Raw genomic sequence first — 15,556 nt, 5'->3', positions numbered from 1 at the left:
CAGAAGAAATGATGTTTTCTAAACTTGTTTGCATTTTCTAGATGCATTTCGGTTGGTGAATCAGATACACTTGCAAGAGATTTGGAAGCCAGGATTTCTGCTGTGACTGCACCTCTGGGGCTTCCAAGAGCATGGACAGCTGTGGCAGCCTGTGGGTTTCCTATGGCGTGCTTAGCACAGAGCCCAGCTTCCAGTCACTCGTCTTGTGAGGGTCGTGATGCAGGATTTCCATGTTACTGATTCAAATTATATTAAGTGCAGTTTTGTCCTGCAGCCAGTAATAGAGGCAGCAGCTCTCTGAGCACAGTGGTTTCCTGCTGCGGCTGGGGTGGTAGAGTTCTGGAGCCAGCTTCTCCATCTCAGAAAAAGCAAGGACCCAAGTGCAGCTCTGGGAGTCATTTTTTTGGAAGGTTTCACTTATGGATGGCTTTGTTAGTCCTCTCAGTGATTCTGCACACCCCTTAAGACCCTATCATAAATTTCTTCTGGCTTCAACAACTTCAGAGATTTTGCTCTCTGCAACTGCCCCCAACTGATGCACTATTCTTTGCATTTTTAATTATAATTATAATTTTATATATCAATTATATATATAATTATATATAAATTCTATATATATAATTATAATTTTCTTTTCATCTTTAATTATAAATAATTAATAAGCATGTACTCTCCATGACATTTGCTGGGCAATATATGATCTCCCTTACCTTGATAGGTTCTCCGTGGGGAGACATGACTTCATCCGAGAGCTCCATCATCTTCAGGGCCATCAGCGCTATCTGAACAGCATGGGTGTCACTTTCTTTGTGTAGTCCCCCAGCCACACAGTACGCATCGCCAATGGTCTCCACCTGCACGTAACAGATTTTCCGCATTACAAATACAAGTTCGGAAAGAATGATAGTGCACGTCATAGAGCAGACACCGTAGTGTTTGGGCCCTCTGGAACATCAGAGTAAATCAGATACTCTCAGAAATGGCTCTCCCTTTCAGGAAATTCATCAAGTGGAGACGCCTTACATCAGGTGCTGCTCTGGAAGCCAGTGTGGTCCTGGGAGCACAACGTCAGGAGGTGGCGTCTCCTCCCAGACTAGCGGAGCATTTCACTCCCTCCACCTCATGTAAGGAGCTCTGTAGAGGCCAATGATGTAATGTAAATGATATTGCATGTTTGTAACAATTAACTTAAAGATATTGAATCACTTGCCGATTTTATAGCCTCTTAGAATACAGTGTTTTGAACAGTCGCTGCTCAATCATTTCATATGAATTGAGTAAAAATGTATGCTATAAAGCTAAGATATTCTAGTTTTTCAAAAGGATTTGGGGACCCTCATAGTAACTATAACTGGATCTACAGGAGTATCAGTCACGAGGTATAGAAATCAAGATGTCAAACAATGGTGCTTGGAAGGCTGCTGAAAATCAAGCTGCTATATAAATTCCAAGTGTTATAATTGTCATTACAGTTGTTGTAACGGGGAATTTTTATCTGTCCGCAATGCTGATGGCAAAGCTACCAGTTAATTTGAATCCACAAATAATCCACCAAATCATAATCATTGAGTTTTTCTTCTCCTCTAAATATTTATTGTAACTTACTAGATCGTATCACTCCTCTTATCCAAACTTTCTAGTGTGGAGGGATGGAGATGAGAAAGGAAAAATGAGAAAGGGAGACAAACCTTCAGTGACTCTCCATTTCACTCAGAATCAATGCTGAAACTCTTAAAATGCCTCCAAAGTCCTTCTCACCTTTCTGCTAATCTCTGATTTTACTTCATCCTTTCTCTTGCTTACTTTGTCCCAGTGCCATTGACCTCCCGTTATCCCTCAAATATACCAAACATGTTCCCACTTGCTATTCCTTTGCCTTGAACAACCTCCTGCACACGGCCACTTGGCATATCCCTCATTTCCTCCAGTGCCCGCTAAAACATTACCACGCGAGAAACACTTATCCCACCCGCCCTCTGTAAAATAGCAATCACCCTTACCTTCTGCTCTTCTCCTCCTTCCTTAACTTTATCCAGAATAGCACACCCATTGGAATGCTAAAAGTTGACTCATTTGCTCATTTTCCCTTCTTTTCCCCAGTAGAATGTCAGCTCTCTCAAATTGCCTGTTTTACTAACTCCTAAATTACCAGTGCCCAGTATATTTGCTAATAAGTGAACCAGGTGGCAGTGCCTCTTATAAAGATTTTCTTCAGCAATGAATATATAAGAAGTGCCTAAAATAATGGCTGACATATCTCAGGTGCCCAATAAGTGCACCTTATTTAATTAAAAGAAGTGGCGCCCTCACTCCTACTAGATGCCTATTCTCTCTGCTATCATAGCACCTGTACACCTGTGTTCCCAACCAGGCATTCACCTTGTCACATGGAAATCTGGCATTGGTCAGCCCCGCCCTCCTATCTCCCCACATATGAGATCTTCTCGCTCAAGTTGACCAATCCTGGATGACAATGAATATCTGCTATAACAATCAATAAATGAAAGCTGAATAAATTGAAAAATGAACAGAAGATGAAAAGACAATAAGCAAATGAGATTAAACAAAGTCCTGGTATAAACAGGTCCTGGGGTGTGGCAGGGGAAGCTAGACTATTCCTTGGAAGCCACCACACTCACAGGCGAGCGTATGATTACACATACTGTGCATCTTACGTTTATCTCCTGGTGAAGACCTTTCCTGATCTACTCACAGCTGTCTCCAGGTATTTGCATGCAAAATCAGAAGCAAAGAGAAGGTGGAAATAAGGGCAGAGCAGATGATTCACTATTTAGCTTGGGTTGTAGCTGGATTAGCCACGGAACTCTGTGGCTACTATCCACATGGTAAGGAGCACAGATTCTGAATACTTGATTGGAATAACTGAATTGTTTTAGCTTCAACAAGCTGAAATTTGTAGAAGAGGGCTACTACCTCTGCTAGCCACCGTGGTAGTCGCAAGGGAGAGTGAGGCTTTCTTCTTAAAATTCTGAGAGGAGACAATGTCAAGATAGAAACTATCTACAAATAACTATAGTAACTTGCACAAGAGGACATCAAGCTTAACCTAACTAAAGCCAATTATTTTATCAGGAATTATACATGGAGTCCCCCCCCCCAAAGGGGATCATGGCTCTGTCTGGAATTTCCTGCTGGAAATTTTTAAAAGGAAGGTTTTAAGTTGGACATCTAGATTGGAACAAAGCAGAGGCTTATGTAGTCTCATAAATAATATTTGTTTTCTCCTCAATGATGTACTTAGTTCACGTTGGCTGAATCTCCGAAATGCCAGATTGTACATGGCAAACTAAAATGGGATTCAAGCCACACAAATGAGAGGGGTGCTTTGTTCTTAATGCCAGTGGCTAAAATAATATGAAAGACTTTAAATTAGTAAAAAAAAAAAAAGGGGGGGGTTTAATTCTAGAAACACAGAACACTAAAACTACTTTACTAGTTCTCTTATAGCTAATCAAGTTACATTAAAAAAAAAAAAGGCTAGTACACATTAGGGATAATTACTTCCCTAATGAGCTTCCACGTGCCTAGAATGATGCCCAGTATGTGGTAGACTCATCCAGTAAGTCCTGCCACATCATGAATAACTGATACGATTTACCATCATCTTTGCAACAGGCCTGTTCCTGAAGCTTATAGGACATAATGTATGTTATTCATGTGTATAAGCTCCGTAGGTGGATATTACTTTCTCTGTTTTAGAAATGAGAAAGGCTATTTCACTTTCTCAGCTTACCGAACAAGCGGAGAACAAGATTTGAAGCCAGGCCTCTCTCTGCACCTATGTCTCTGCCTTTGGCCTCAAATCTTCAATAATGCCTTAAGTCAGTGGTTTTTTCCTCTGATTCAACCATTCAAAGCATCACATTAACTCCATACTGAGTTAACCTATTTGAAGATAGTTTGTATAAGACCCATTTTTTTTTCTACTTTTCCTTTTACAGAGGATCACTTTTCTCCCTACAAGTCATACTTGGAATGATCCCATGCTTGATAATTCAGCTCAGTTGCCACCATCAAGTGTCCCATTTACTGACTTTTAAATTGTCCCCGTTCAGGGGTCCTATGTCCCATCTTCCACTCAGCCTATCACCCCTCCACGCTATGCTTATTCTTTGAGAAGACAATGGGCAGTCCTTTAATGGAATAATGATCTCAGTTTCTGAGCAGATTCGGAGCTATTTCTGGCTAGAGTACACCCACAGGATTAAGGCACAATGTCTGCTCCCAGGACGCGGCTTGCAGAGAAAGCCTTTCATCTGCGTGGTAACTCAGTAACTAGGGGGTCCTGGCTCTGGTGCTTTTTCTCAGTGACTTCTGCCTGTCCCATGGGCCTCGCCCTCCTCTGCCCCTACCTTGTAGACATCCAGCTCACCGCACTGCTGGTCAAAGCGAGTGTAGAGTGCGTTGAGCATGGTGATGACCTGCAGCGGTGAGCACTGGGAACAGATGGCCGTGAACCCCACGATGTCGGAGAAAAGCATGGTGACGTCACTGAACTTCTTGGCTTGCACAACTTGCCCTTGCCACAGCTGTTGCGCAACCTCGGAGGGAAATATGGAGCACAGGAGATCCACCGTCTTCTTCTTCTCCTCCTCCAGGGCTTGGTGGGCTTGCTCGAGCGTGGCCTTCAGCTTGCCCAGCCTCTTCTTCAGGCCATCTTGCGCTCTAGCCTGCTCCCCTATCAAGACTACATCCCTCAGTGCGTTGTGAATCGGGATGTCTGACAGGTAGAGCCCGCGTCCTGTAAAATCTTCCAATCTGTCCACACAGGGTGACCCCAAGAACAAGATTGCACTCGATTCAACAATGTAGATCATTTGGCCTTTGAGGTCCATAACCTGGGAAGTAAAGGCAAACCAACTGTGGTTTATTTTAGTTTCCAACATCTTTTTTTTTTTTTTTTTTTTTAAAGATTTTATTTATTTATTTGACAGAGAGAGATCACAAGTAGAGAGGCAGGCAGAGAGAGAGAGAGAGAGAGAGAGGGAAGCAGGCTCCCTGCTGAGCAGAGAGCCCGATGTGGGACTCGATCCCAGGACCCTGAGATCATGACCTGAGCCGAAGGCAGCGGCTTAACCCACTGAGCCACCCAGGCGCCCTCCAACATCTTTTTGAGACAAAAGGAAAGACAGAGATATGGCGACGATCCCTTTGTGTTTAAACTCGATTTTTTCCCCTACCTGCTAAAAAAGAACAATATGCTTTCATATAGTTCCAATTGACTGTGCATTGTAAAATGCACATGGACATTTGGAGAATGGGTAGAGTGGAGTAACTCTGCATAGAGATCATGATTTTCAATAAACCTCGCAAAAAATTCTTGCTTCAAGTTTTTCTCACTAGAGGGAAGGCTGTATTTCTGCTATTATTTTCTTTTAGTAGTAACAGATAGCGTAAAGGATTGTACCAAGGAAGCCTTGAGAGATGTGAGGGGTAGGTGATCATCCTGGTTTACTGTATGAGTGAGAACAAATACATGTAAGTGTGTTCTCCGCAGCAAAGAGTCAAAATCAACCCAAATGCCCTTCAGTAGGGGACTGGTTAAATAGAGGATAAGCATACGATGGGATTCTACATAGTCTCTGGAAAAAGGAAACAGGCCTACACACCATGACGTGGAAGAATACCCGAAATGTGTTGCTTAGTGAGAAAAAGGAAGTTGCAAGTAGTATTTTGTTTTGTTTCACACACAAAAATGTATCCAACTAATGTCGTTGATTTTTTGGCTGCAAGGAATATCTCTAAGTATTACCTATTTTGAGCATTTAGCTACATTGCTTTTGTGATGAAGAGTGGTAAAACTGTTTCCCTTTTGGGAACAAACTGCACATCTCCTGCAATTATGCATGTTTAATAGTTACATACATATAAGCCTGAACATTAGCTTTGCTCATACAATCAACTATGATTTTGCAAACTTCTTCCTTGGACTAAATGACCACCCAGATTCTCTACCATGAGAAAAAGCCCCACAACATTCTCTAACAATTAAAAAAGTTACTGATTTTCCAAGTCTATTAAAAAATGATTTAAAGGGGCACCTGGTTGGCTCAGTGAGTTAAAGCCTCTGCCTTTGGCTCGAATCATGGTCCTGGGGTTCTGGGATCGAGCCCCGAGTCAGGCTCTCTGCTCGGCGGGGAGCCTGCTTCCCTCTCTCTCTCTGCCTGCCTCCCTGCCTACTTGTGATCTCTGTCAAACAAATAAATAAAAATCTTTAAAAAATTGATTTAAAAATCCATTTAGTTGTCTCCTCTAAGAAACAAGTAGTTTTTGTTTGTTTGTTGCAGAATAATGCCTCTTGTTAGGTATTTGACGACTAAAAACACATTTTTATATAAATATTTATCTAATTTGGGTTATAAAATACCCTGAGAGGATTTTAAAAGGTAGACCGCATCCAATAAATATTTGTGAAGTAATGAATCAAGTAACCAGCACATGAATGAAGAAAGGATTAAGTTTATTTCAGCCTTAAAATGCTACTAGAATTGTCTTAAACGTAATGGATGTTTTATCAAAACGTTTGAAGTGATGCGTATCTCTTTACTTTTTTGTTTCTAGTCCTTAAACAAGAAGTGATTTATTTCATATTCCAACTACTATGACATTTTCCTTACCCTTGAAGATTTCTTCACAGAGTTGTCCCACCTCCTCACTCGGACGACAAACTGCATGTTCAGCATAGCCATGATCCCACTAAACGTTTGGTTGATTTTGGGAGTCAGAATTTCAAAGTACTCATCAAAATTCGGCTTTCCTTGGAAGTCCTTCCTGTTCATCAGCCTTCTAATGCCATTGCCAAACTGCAGAATCGTCAAGTCCTTGTCAAACATGAAGTGGAAAGGAAAGGTCTTGCAGAAGAGGGACGCGGGAATCACCAGCGAGGACTGGGGCTTCCCCGGGGACAGGGAAGGTTTGGTGCTTTTGATGTGGAGGGAGTATAACAAATAGGGCTGATTGACGAACTCGCTGCCGTCATTCCGGAAGCAGGGAGGCAGGACGGACACCTCCACTTCGGTTTCGTACAACACGCGAGCAGCAGCCTTCATGATGCCAGGAAGAATCAGGGACGTGATTCTCTTAGGGAAAAAATAGTACACATTTAAGAAATCGTGGTCTTTATCCAGGCACAGAATGGAAGCATCCTCAAACCTGTCTCTCTTTTCTGCTTCTTGGCAGTGGCTGCTCTGTTTCAGGAGGGTGCTGAAGCTATTTAAAAAATCTTTGAGGGTTCCTCCAACCACACCTAGAATGTGTTCATCTTCCTCGTAACATATTTTGAAAAGCTCTTCCCCGAGAGACTCTTTGACGATTTCCACTGGAACTCCTGAAAGCAAAGAATACATTTTCTGCCATTCTATATCATTCTGGGAAGAGCTGCACAGTTACTACTATTTTTAACACCGTTTGATTTGAGGATTTAGTGCCCTTTACTTCTGGTAACAAGAGTTCTGACCAAAATTAACCATCTATATTCAAATTACCCACATTGATGAGTTTCCACAATTCTGGAAACTCCAAATAAAAATTCCCCATCAGTTAATTATGAAACCATGAAAATTAAGTATAATACACAACTTTTAATCTCCCTGAAGAGACTGTTGTTCTTACGAAAGAACAATCAGTACTACAGAATCAAGTTCATTTCAGAAAAAGCTCTCCCGTCATTCTGTTAATGATAAACACAGGACATTTTGATGAAGGGGCACTGTCCATACCTGGAGGGCCTCCCTCCCTCAGTAGAAATGTTAACAGGAATGAATTTGAAATCACTGGTCATGAAACTCAATTTTATCATTTTTCTCTAGAGATGATATAAAGTCATTTTAATTTTTTTTTTAAAGCAAAACAACATTCTTGTTGTTTAAATGTTACTGGAATGAATATTTGTTGGAATTCATTTACTTCCTGTAACTTCTCCTTCCTTAATCTTCCTTATTTTTTAAATTCTGTGTGTCATTTTTTCCCCCTCATCTATAATTTGGAAAAACAATAGTGCCCTTTTCATAGCACTGTTGTGATGTGTAGAGACTATTTAGAATAGTGCCCAGCTCCTGGGAAGGACTCAGTATGTTAGCCATCACCATCACCATCACCATCATCATCATCATTAAATTCTTAATATCTTGTAGCTTTGGAAAGATTTAACCCATTGGTCCATGTCCTCCAACTTTAAAAAGGACAGTACAACAAAGTTACTCATCTACTTCCTTCCCATAAACTAATTATTAATATGAGAACACTGCTAATCCTTTTTCCCAGGATTGCTTCCAACCTTCAAAAAATTTCTTTATTTTACTTTGTTGAATAAGATTTTTCATGAATAAATAATACTTAGTTATGTTCAAGGCCAAAGCATGTAAATGTCTATGAGTCAGCTTCCCATGCAGCCTTATCTATGTCTCAGCAAATAAACGTTATAAAGAAGAGGAAATGTTTTCTGTCAAACAAAAATACACAGCATGAAAAAGAATTACTCTTTATGTTAACACAATATATTATACTGAATACTTCATACCGGAAGTCACCAAAAATAAATATGAATATTTTAGGAGAAAATTTTAGTTCTACAGGTAAATATTTTCTACCAGTAGAAAATATTAGTTTACAGGTAAAATATTAGTTCTGTAAGTATGATTACTCCCTAATTACATATACTTAAACAATTCTATTACCTGCTGCAACTGCTTGGTCTGTAATTATTTTTTCCAAGTCTTCTCTTTCCAAAGATTTCCTGAAAATATGCCAACATCTTAAATTACAAACTGACAAATGCATGCTACACCTTCTGATTGTAACATACAGACATGACGACAGAAAATAGTCGGAGTTGCCTTTTCTGTAGAGGCAAATCTTGACTACCAAGTTTACAAGAAAGGAGCAATGACATGTGCAACCCCAAAATACGCCTGATTTGGAGTGTTTCCTCATTTTTTGAAGCATATTTACCATATTTACCTTACTTTAGAAAGCTAATACTATAGAGGTTTACACTGGCGGGGAATCAGAATAGGGGATGGTAATACAGCTGCCCAGGGTTCTTCCGATAGTACAACCAAGAAGAAAAGTTCATGCACTGATGGATTTCCCTTTTTAAGTTCCATTATCTTTCTTCTTTGCTTTCTTTCTTTCTTTTTTTTAAAGATTTTTAAATTTATTTATTTGACCGAGAGAGGGGCACAAGCTGGGGGAGCAGCAGGTGAGGGAGAAGTGGGCAGAGGGAGAAGCAGACTCTCCACTGAGCAGAAAGCCAACTCAGGGCTGGATCCCAGGACGCTGGGATCATGAGCTGAGCCAAAGGCAGACGCTTAACAGACTGAGCCACCCAGACACCCCTGCTATCTTCTTTTTTAAAGCAAATATGTAGCATATATTGCTGAGTTTAAGGTTCTATATATTTAACTCTCAGGCATTATTACATTGAGCTATGTGTATAAAAATCAGTAACTAAAGAAATCTATTTTTTATTCAATCACTGCACTGGTTTTTACCATAGAAGTAAAGAAGCATAGAAGTTGATAATATAATAGCATACATTTTGACCAATAAAAAGTTTTAGTAATTTCCACTAGATGACTTACTGATTCATGTTTGCCTAATTATGTTTTGATGATTTCTGACAGAGATGACTTATGATAACCAAATTGGCCAAATTACTAACACATGTTAAAAGACACCTAAGATTCTATCTGTAGTTCAATTTGCCATTAGATAAGCCAAGTTTACAAACAGACAAAAATCTAAATTTTAAACAGATTTCAATAAAACACAATACATGTACGGAAGTTTCAAAAGGAAATATTTTCAAGAAGGAAAACTGCTCAGTCCACTACTTTATCACATAAAGGTACGTTGCTTATAATTGTTTAAAATGCTAGGTAGAAATACTTCCTTATCTAAATTGGTTGAGGCTCACTATCTAATTTTCTATTTAGTTTGTGTCTAGATATCCCCAAAGCTCTCATTATATTTTATATTAATCATCTTCAGACTTGCTTATTTTTCTCATTTGCTCAATTTCTGTTTTGTTTTGTTTTGTTTACCTAAAGAAATGAAAGCATTTCTGCTCAGGTACCCTAATTCTGCCAATTTCCTGAACCCATGATATGAGATGTGAGCAAAACTTGGTGCAAACAGCGAATAATGCAATTAAAAATAAGTCCTCTAAGCTTTACCTTCAAAAAAAAAAAAAAGACTAAACTTGCATATGTGCCAGCAAATGTGTGTGTGCTTATACACACACGTACACATACACCCACACCCACACACCCACACACACACACCAGCCTTGCACAGATATGCTGATGTGATCAGAAGATCCCCAGAAAAGACAAAGCAAAAGCTCTCTGTGAAACCAACCCAGAGAGATATCACAATGACTGTATTAAAATTAATTCACTTAAAAGGTGGGGGGCAGGGGGTTCCAGTCTTCATTTAGGGACAGTTTATTGTTTAATATATTGATTTTTTTGCTTTTCAAATACTATAATAAACAGTCCAAAAAAAGAGTTCTGTTCAGTGGTTGGCAGGTTGAGAGCAGTAGATACGACAGCACACTTTCCAAAATGAAGACGGGGAGAAAAAAGGAAACAAAAAATAGATCCAAGAACTAAAAAAGCAAAGCAGAGAGAAGCCATTTAGCATATCAGCAGGCAGTCATGAGAAAAAAAGTTTGTCATCTTATTGCAACAACTGAATAATGATCATTAGCACAATTTAAAAGTATGATCAGCTCCTTAAGAAATCAAGGAAGCAGTAAAAAAAACTTCAGCTTTCCAAAAAAAAGATTTTTTTTTTTTTTAAGTTTTGAGGTATTTTTAAAGAGCTGCACAACTGGGAATACATTCTAACTGAGCCCCTGCGGCATCCAGCTTAGGAACATTTCAGAGCACAGAGCCCTGAGAATCAATTTTGAGCCGACTGGCTGTCAAGGATTTAAGCAGACAGACACAGCAGCGGAGCTACAATGACTTGGCTGTCTTATCAGCTTGACTGAGAATTAAGGTCAGAGGCATTCTGGAATGCTTTTCATATCACTTGTATAAACAAAGCTTCTGTCAGACACAGAGAGTCACACTCGCTCCTTCTGGACCCTTCCTGACCCTTTCTTGGCTCCCCTGCTGCCTGCAGTCCGGGGCCAGTTAGTCAACAGGGAAAATGAAGGACAGGTAATCCACTCATGAGAAATAGATGAATGAACGTGTAAAATATTCCCAACAATGGCGTTGGTTTGCAAAGCTGCAATGTTCAATTCTGCGAATTTGAACACAAGTATTTATTTTATTATTTACAAATGAAACAATCCTTGAGATTCCAAGGAATCAAAAACAAGGCCAATAAAATGACCCTCCAGCAGTAAACACGCTAAAATATTTATGCAAAATTAACTCTATAAAGCAGCTTAAAAAAAAAAAACCCCTTATATATTAACCCTTTACAGAAAGCTTTCTTCAAAAAAATTTCAAAGACAGCATGCAAGAAAAAAGTATAAACGGAAGATACTCGGCCAGCGCATACAAATAGAATCAAACTGGTTATGAAAATGTGGAACCACTTCCCTTAGGACTGATAAACAGCTGTTGCCTCGAGCCTCCTGAGTCAACCCCTCCCTTTTAAGCACCCACCCAACTTTGATTCTTCTTCAGTCTTCTCTGGTTGTGCCAGCTGAAAGTTTAAAGTGTGTGGGAATTCCTCTCCCCACCCCTGGACTGGGCACTGGGACCCTTTGCCACCTCTTGGCTGTATCCTTCAGGCAGGAGTCTGTACTGATCACCTGGGATCCCCGCCTTACCTATGAAGTACTGACATTACCTCTAGTAGGAAAGAATATGTCTTATGGCTTGTTAAAAGCAGCAGTATAGGGAAACATGGTTAAGATCACGGACTCCGGAAAGAACAGGCTTAAAACTCAGCTCTGCCTTTTCCTGAACAGCTGTAAAGTCCTAAACATTTTATATAAATCTGAGCTCAGGGATGTATTCAGTGTGAAAAATAAATGCACTAACTTTCAGATTAGTGGCAGTTAAAACACTTAGTCTAGTTTCTCCAATACCACGGCGATTCGAAACATGTCGTGGCCTTCACTAAGGGGTGGTTATTTGTAGTGGTATCAGTTAAGTGTCACGGGGGGGTCACACAACTAAAGTGGTTCAGTTTACCTGCTCTCTTTTATTTTGTGTTTCGCCAATGTCCTCTGAAGTGCAAGGTTCAGCCGCTCCAACTAAAAAGTGAAAAGAAAAGTTTTAAACATTCCCTTAAATAATAATTTACTTGAAGACAGATATTTTAAAAAAATGTGTCCTGGAAGTTTCTACCCAGCAGAAACATGATCACTTTACTGATGAGTGCGGTGAATTTACACTTTGGAAACGGAGACTGATTTTCTAGAAGTTTCTCAGCTCTGGGAACAAACAATGCCCTTTAACTAATTTGACTTTGGATGATGTGGGCTATGGCTTACAGCCTTCGCCCTTTGTGGGTGGTCTCACTGACAGCCACAAAACAAGGTCAGGCTGAATCGGAATCCAAATAGAAGATTCCAGTTGGTAATGCCAGGTCTTCCATGAAGGAATTGTGGGCACCACTTCCGCTGGGTCAGGAAATCCTCTTGGATGTGCTGCCAAGGCTTCAATCTCAGTATGGCTCCAGCCAAGCAAATTCCTGTTCTCTTCACAAACCCTACACCTGGCGCCCCCCCCAACCCCCGCTGATTTTCTCAGCTACAAATGCAAGTTTATATTTCATATTTGATTTACAGGTCCTGGCCTAGAAAACTTGAGCTATCTCTGTCTTTACCCTTTCTCTAAACCCTTAAATCCAAGCTTTCACCAAGGCCAGCTGATCGTTGATTTGAAACAAATCTCGCATTTACCTTACTTTTTTACTCTCTTAATTTCTGAGTATTTCATGAGTTTTTCCACATTGTAAGTTATTTGTATGTAAGCCTCCATACTTCATAAATACTTGATGATCTATTAATCTCTCTTAACACCTTGTTTTCTCTAACTAGTTGGTAAGCTGGACATAGAGTACTGGTTAGCTAGACTGCCAATGTTTTGCATTCCATATAAAAACCATATGTATCTATATGTGTATATATAACTGTTGATTCTTTCTGTAGTTTGCCCAGAGGAAAGTGAAGGATTTTCTGGTTGTGTTCCAAGTTGGGAAATTCCTTTTCCCCTAAGAACTATTTATATCCCTCTTACAGTTTCCACTGGTCAAGTGAGGCAGCAGAGTTAAGCAAAATAGAGCAAGCTTCTGTTTTAATAAAATGAGTTATGGAAAGGACTTTCAGTTTTAAAGAGCATATCGAGCTTAGGGGGAAAAAAATCTGGAATTTATTGAAAAAAAAAAAACGAAATGAAAATTTTGCATTGGATGAGCAATAACACATTTTCAGGTCCTTCTATTCCACAACTGGAATGACATCTCCCTGTTCTAAATCTGCTAAGGACACTTGTCCCCTCCCCTGCCAAAGAAAACCCCCAAACAAACTCAAAACACCATGACTGCGGAGTTAAATCTAATTATCTAAAGCAAGAACTACAATGCTGTCCAATGCTGTTTTGAGTCTTTCCCTTAGGTTGCTGATAGAATTGAAACTAAACTAAACTTAGCCAAACTAAACGCTCTACGTCCTACTAATCAACAAGTTAGAGAAAATAAGCTGTTAAGAGAGATTAGCAGATCGTCAAATATTTATGAAGTATGGAGGCTTACATACAAATCTATCCACATGAAAAAGAATCAGTGAAAAAAAAGTTATATTTGACTAAAGACATGCAGATGTTTGGACAGTTGAAGTAATCCACACTGAACACCGCCCAGTCCAAACGCATCCAGCACCGTGACATTTTACTGTTAAAAGACAAATGGCCTCAGTTGTCAGAGTTCTAGTCATTAATGCCAAATGTACCCATTTTACCCCCTAGAGTTCCGACAGCTTTGCCTTCCCTGCTACATGATGCTGTAGTCAAATTTTGATGTTTTTTCCTGTGAATTCACAAACAACAGAGATTATTCCAAATGAAGAAAAAGAGAAAAGGTAAAATATCATTTAGAGTTGGTATTCAGAATGTTTTTAAAAGCGATTCCAACATTTGTCTGACTTCAATGGCAGGAATTCAAAATTTATCCAACAAAATAATAAAGCCAACATGGTAATGACAGGACCCAGGGAAGGCATGGAAGCTCTCCAGCTTTCCCATCCTCACCATCTGTTCATCTCTGTGCGTCTCACTCTGTTCTTGGAAATGAGAGTCCCAACCACTTCCCAGAGGATGATGCCAACCAACTCCCTGAGAAGGATGACATCGCTCATCCCAGCCAAAGCTGGCTGTCTAGTAACTGGGGTGGTGTGAGAATAATGACATATTTCCATTTCAAAGGCCATTAACCAAAGTACTATTGTGCTAATACTGTATCTGAAGTAAACTCCCTCAACTTTCTGTTGATTCTAATTTCTCCATCTTCAAGCTTTAATGCTAGTCTCTTCTTTCTCAGTCACTCTAGCCATACCGTTGACAGCAGTAATGCTCTACCTTTCGGAAGCTGTGGGACTTTAGTTGTTTAGCCTCCCTAAGTCATTCTGGGAATGAAACAAGATTACCTCCGAAGTTCCTTTAAGTTTGAAAAGTCAGCAGTCCGTGGTTTTTTCAGTGCTCTGCACAAAACAGGGTGGGTGTTGGGTGAATTAAAAATGTTCAGTGGATTATTATAATTGGGGTCGGATCAGGTCAATGTCCAATCTCCCAGATAAAGTGAGTTTATAGAAAACTGTGAACACTGCCAGAGGGAGGAAGACATCATGAAGACTTGTCAGCTACTCTTCTTGTTAGCCCTGCAGGGGGAGAGGAGCTCTCCACATACCCTTCTATTCTAAGATATGTGACCTCATAAGGTACTGCCCTGTCCCCAGGTTCTCTTATAGGTGGATTAGCAGAAGGGGCTCCAGATATCAATGTGACATGAGGCTATGAAGCTCACAGAGCTACATCAGGAAGTGTCCAAGCTAATGGGCAAGCAAGCACAGGGCCATGATGCTGACTCAAGGAAGCTGGTCAAGAACTGGCTTTCGCAGAGACCTCAGATACAGAGCTGGAGAAGGAAAATGGAGATTTTCCCAACTCAACAAATTGGCAGGGAACATATGATGCTCTTTGGAATTAGAAGAAAATGGACAGGAGGTAAGTTATTCTTCCAGGAATTTAATTTTAAGAGAATAGGTAACAACTACCAGGCACTTATGGTATGGCAAGAGCTGTGGATTAAGTCCCTTCATGCTCATTAAAACTCTAGGAGCAGGTACTGTTATTAGTATCATTTCACAGATAAGGAAGGTGAGGATAAGAGGAGTTAAGCAGTTGTTCAAAGTCATAAAGTTCATCAGAGTGCAGGATCCTGCTGAAAAGAATTCAAGATCTTAAACATTTATTAAGAGTAAACACAATTTAAGAACACAATCACTTTCAAGAAGTGTGTTTAGATGTTATAGCCTTGCAAGTGAGAAAACAAGGGTTAACATTTTCCTTAA

At 39.9% G+C, this 15,556-nt stretch overlaps 1 protein-coding gene across 1 annotated transcript in view; it reads right to left on the bottom strand.

Annotated features, from left to right (window-relative positions):
- LOC111155838 (guanylate cyclase 1 soluble subunit alpha) overlaps positions 1 to 15,556 on the bottom strand; it is a 59,827-nt gene that overhangs the window by 13,039 nt on the left and 31,232 nt on the right. Inside the window, exons 3-7 of the mRNA XM_022516258.1 lie at positions 12,180 to 12,241; positions 8,697 to 8,755; positions 6,639 to 7,348; positions 4,374 to 4,859; positions 711 to 854 (exon numbers count right to left, since the gene is read on the bottom strand). Of these exons, the coding sequence (XP_022371966.1) occupies positions 711 to 854; positions 4,374 to 4,859; positions 6,639 to 7,348; positions 8,697 to 8,755; positions 12,180 to 12,241 (1,461 nt within the window). The remainder of the gene's footprint in view (positions 1 to 710; positions 855 to 4,373; positions 4,860 to 6,638; positions 7,349 to 8,696; positions 8,756 to 12,179; positions 12,242 to 15,556) is intronic.

Source organism: Enhydra lutris, unplaced genomic scaffold (assembly GCF_002288905.1).
Source record: "Enhydra lutris kenyoni isolate GAN:26980312 unplaced genomic scaffold, ASM228890v2 scaffoldscaffold3, whole genome shotgun sequence".
In the NCBI taxonomy this organism is placed as follows: domain Eukaryota; kingdom Metazoa; phylum Chordata; class Mammalia; order Carnivora; family Mustelidae; genus Enhydra; species Enhydra lutris.
This window is presented reverse-complemented; position numbering and strand designations above follow the sequence as displayed.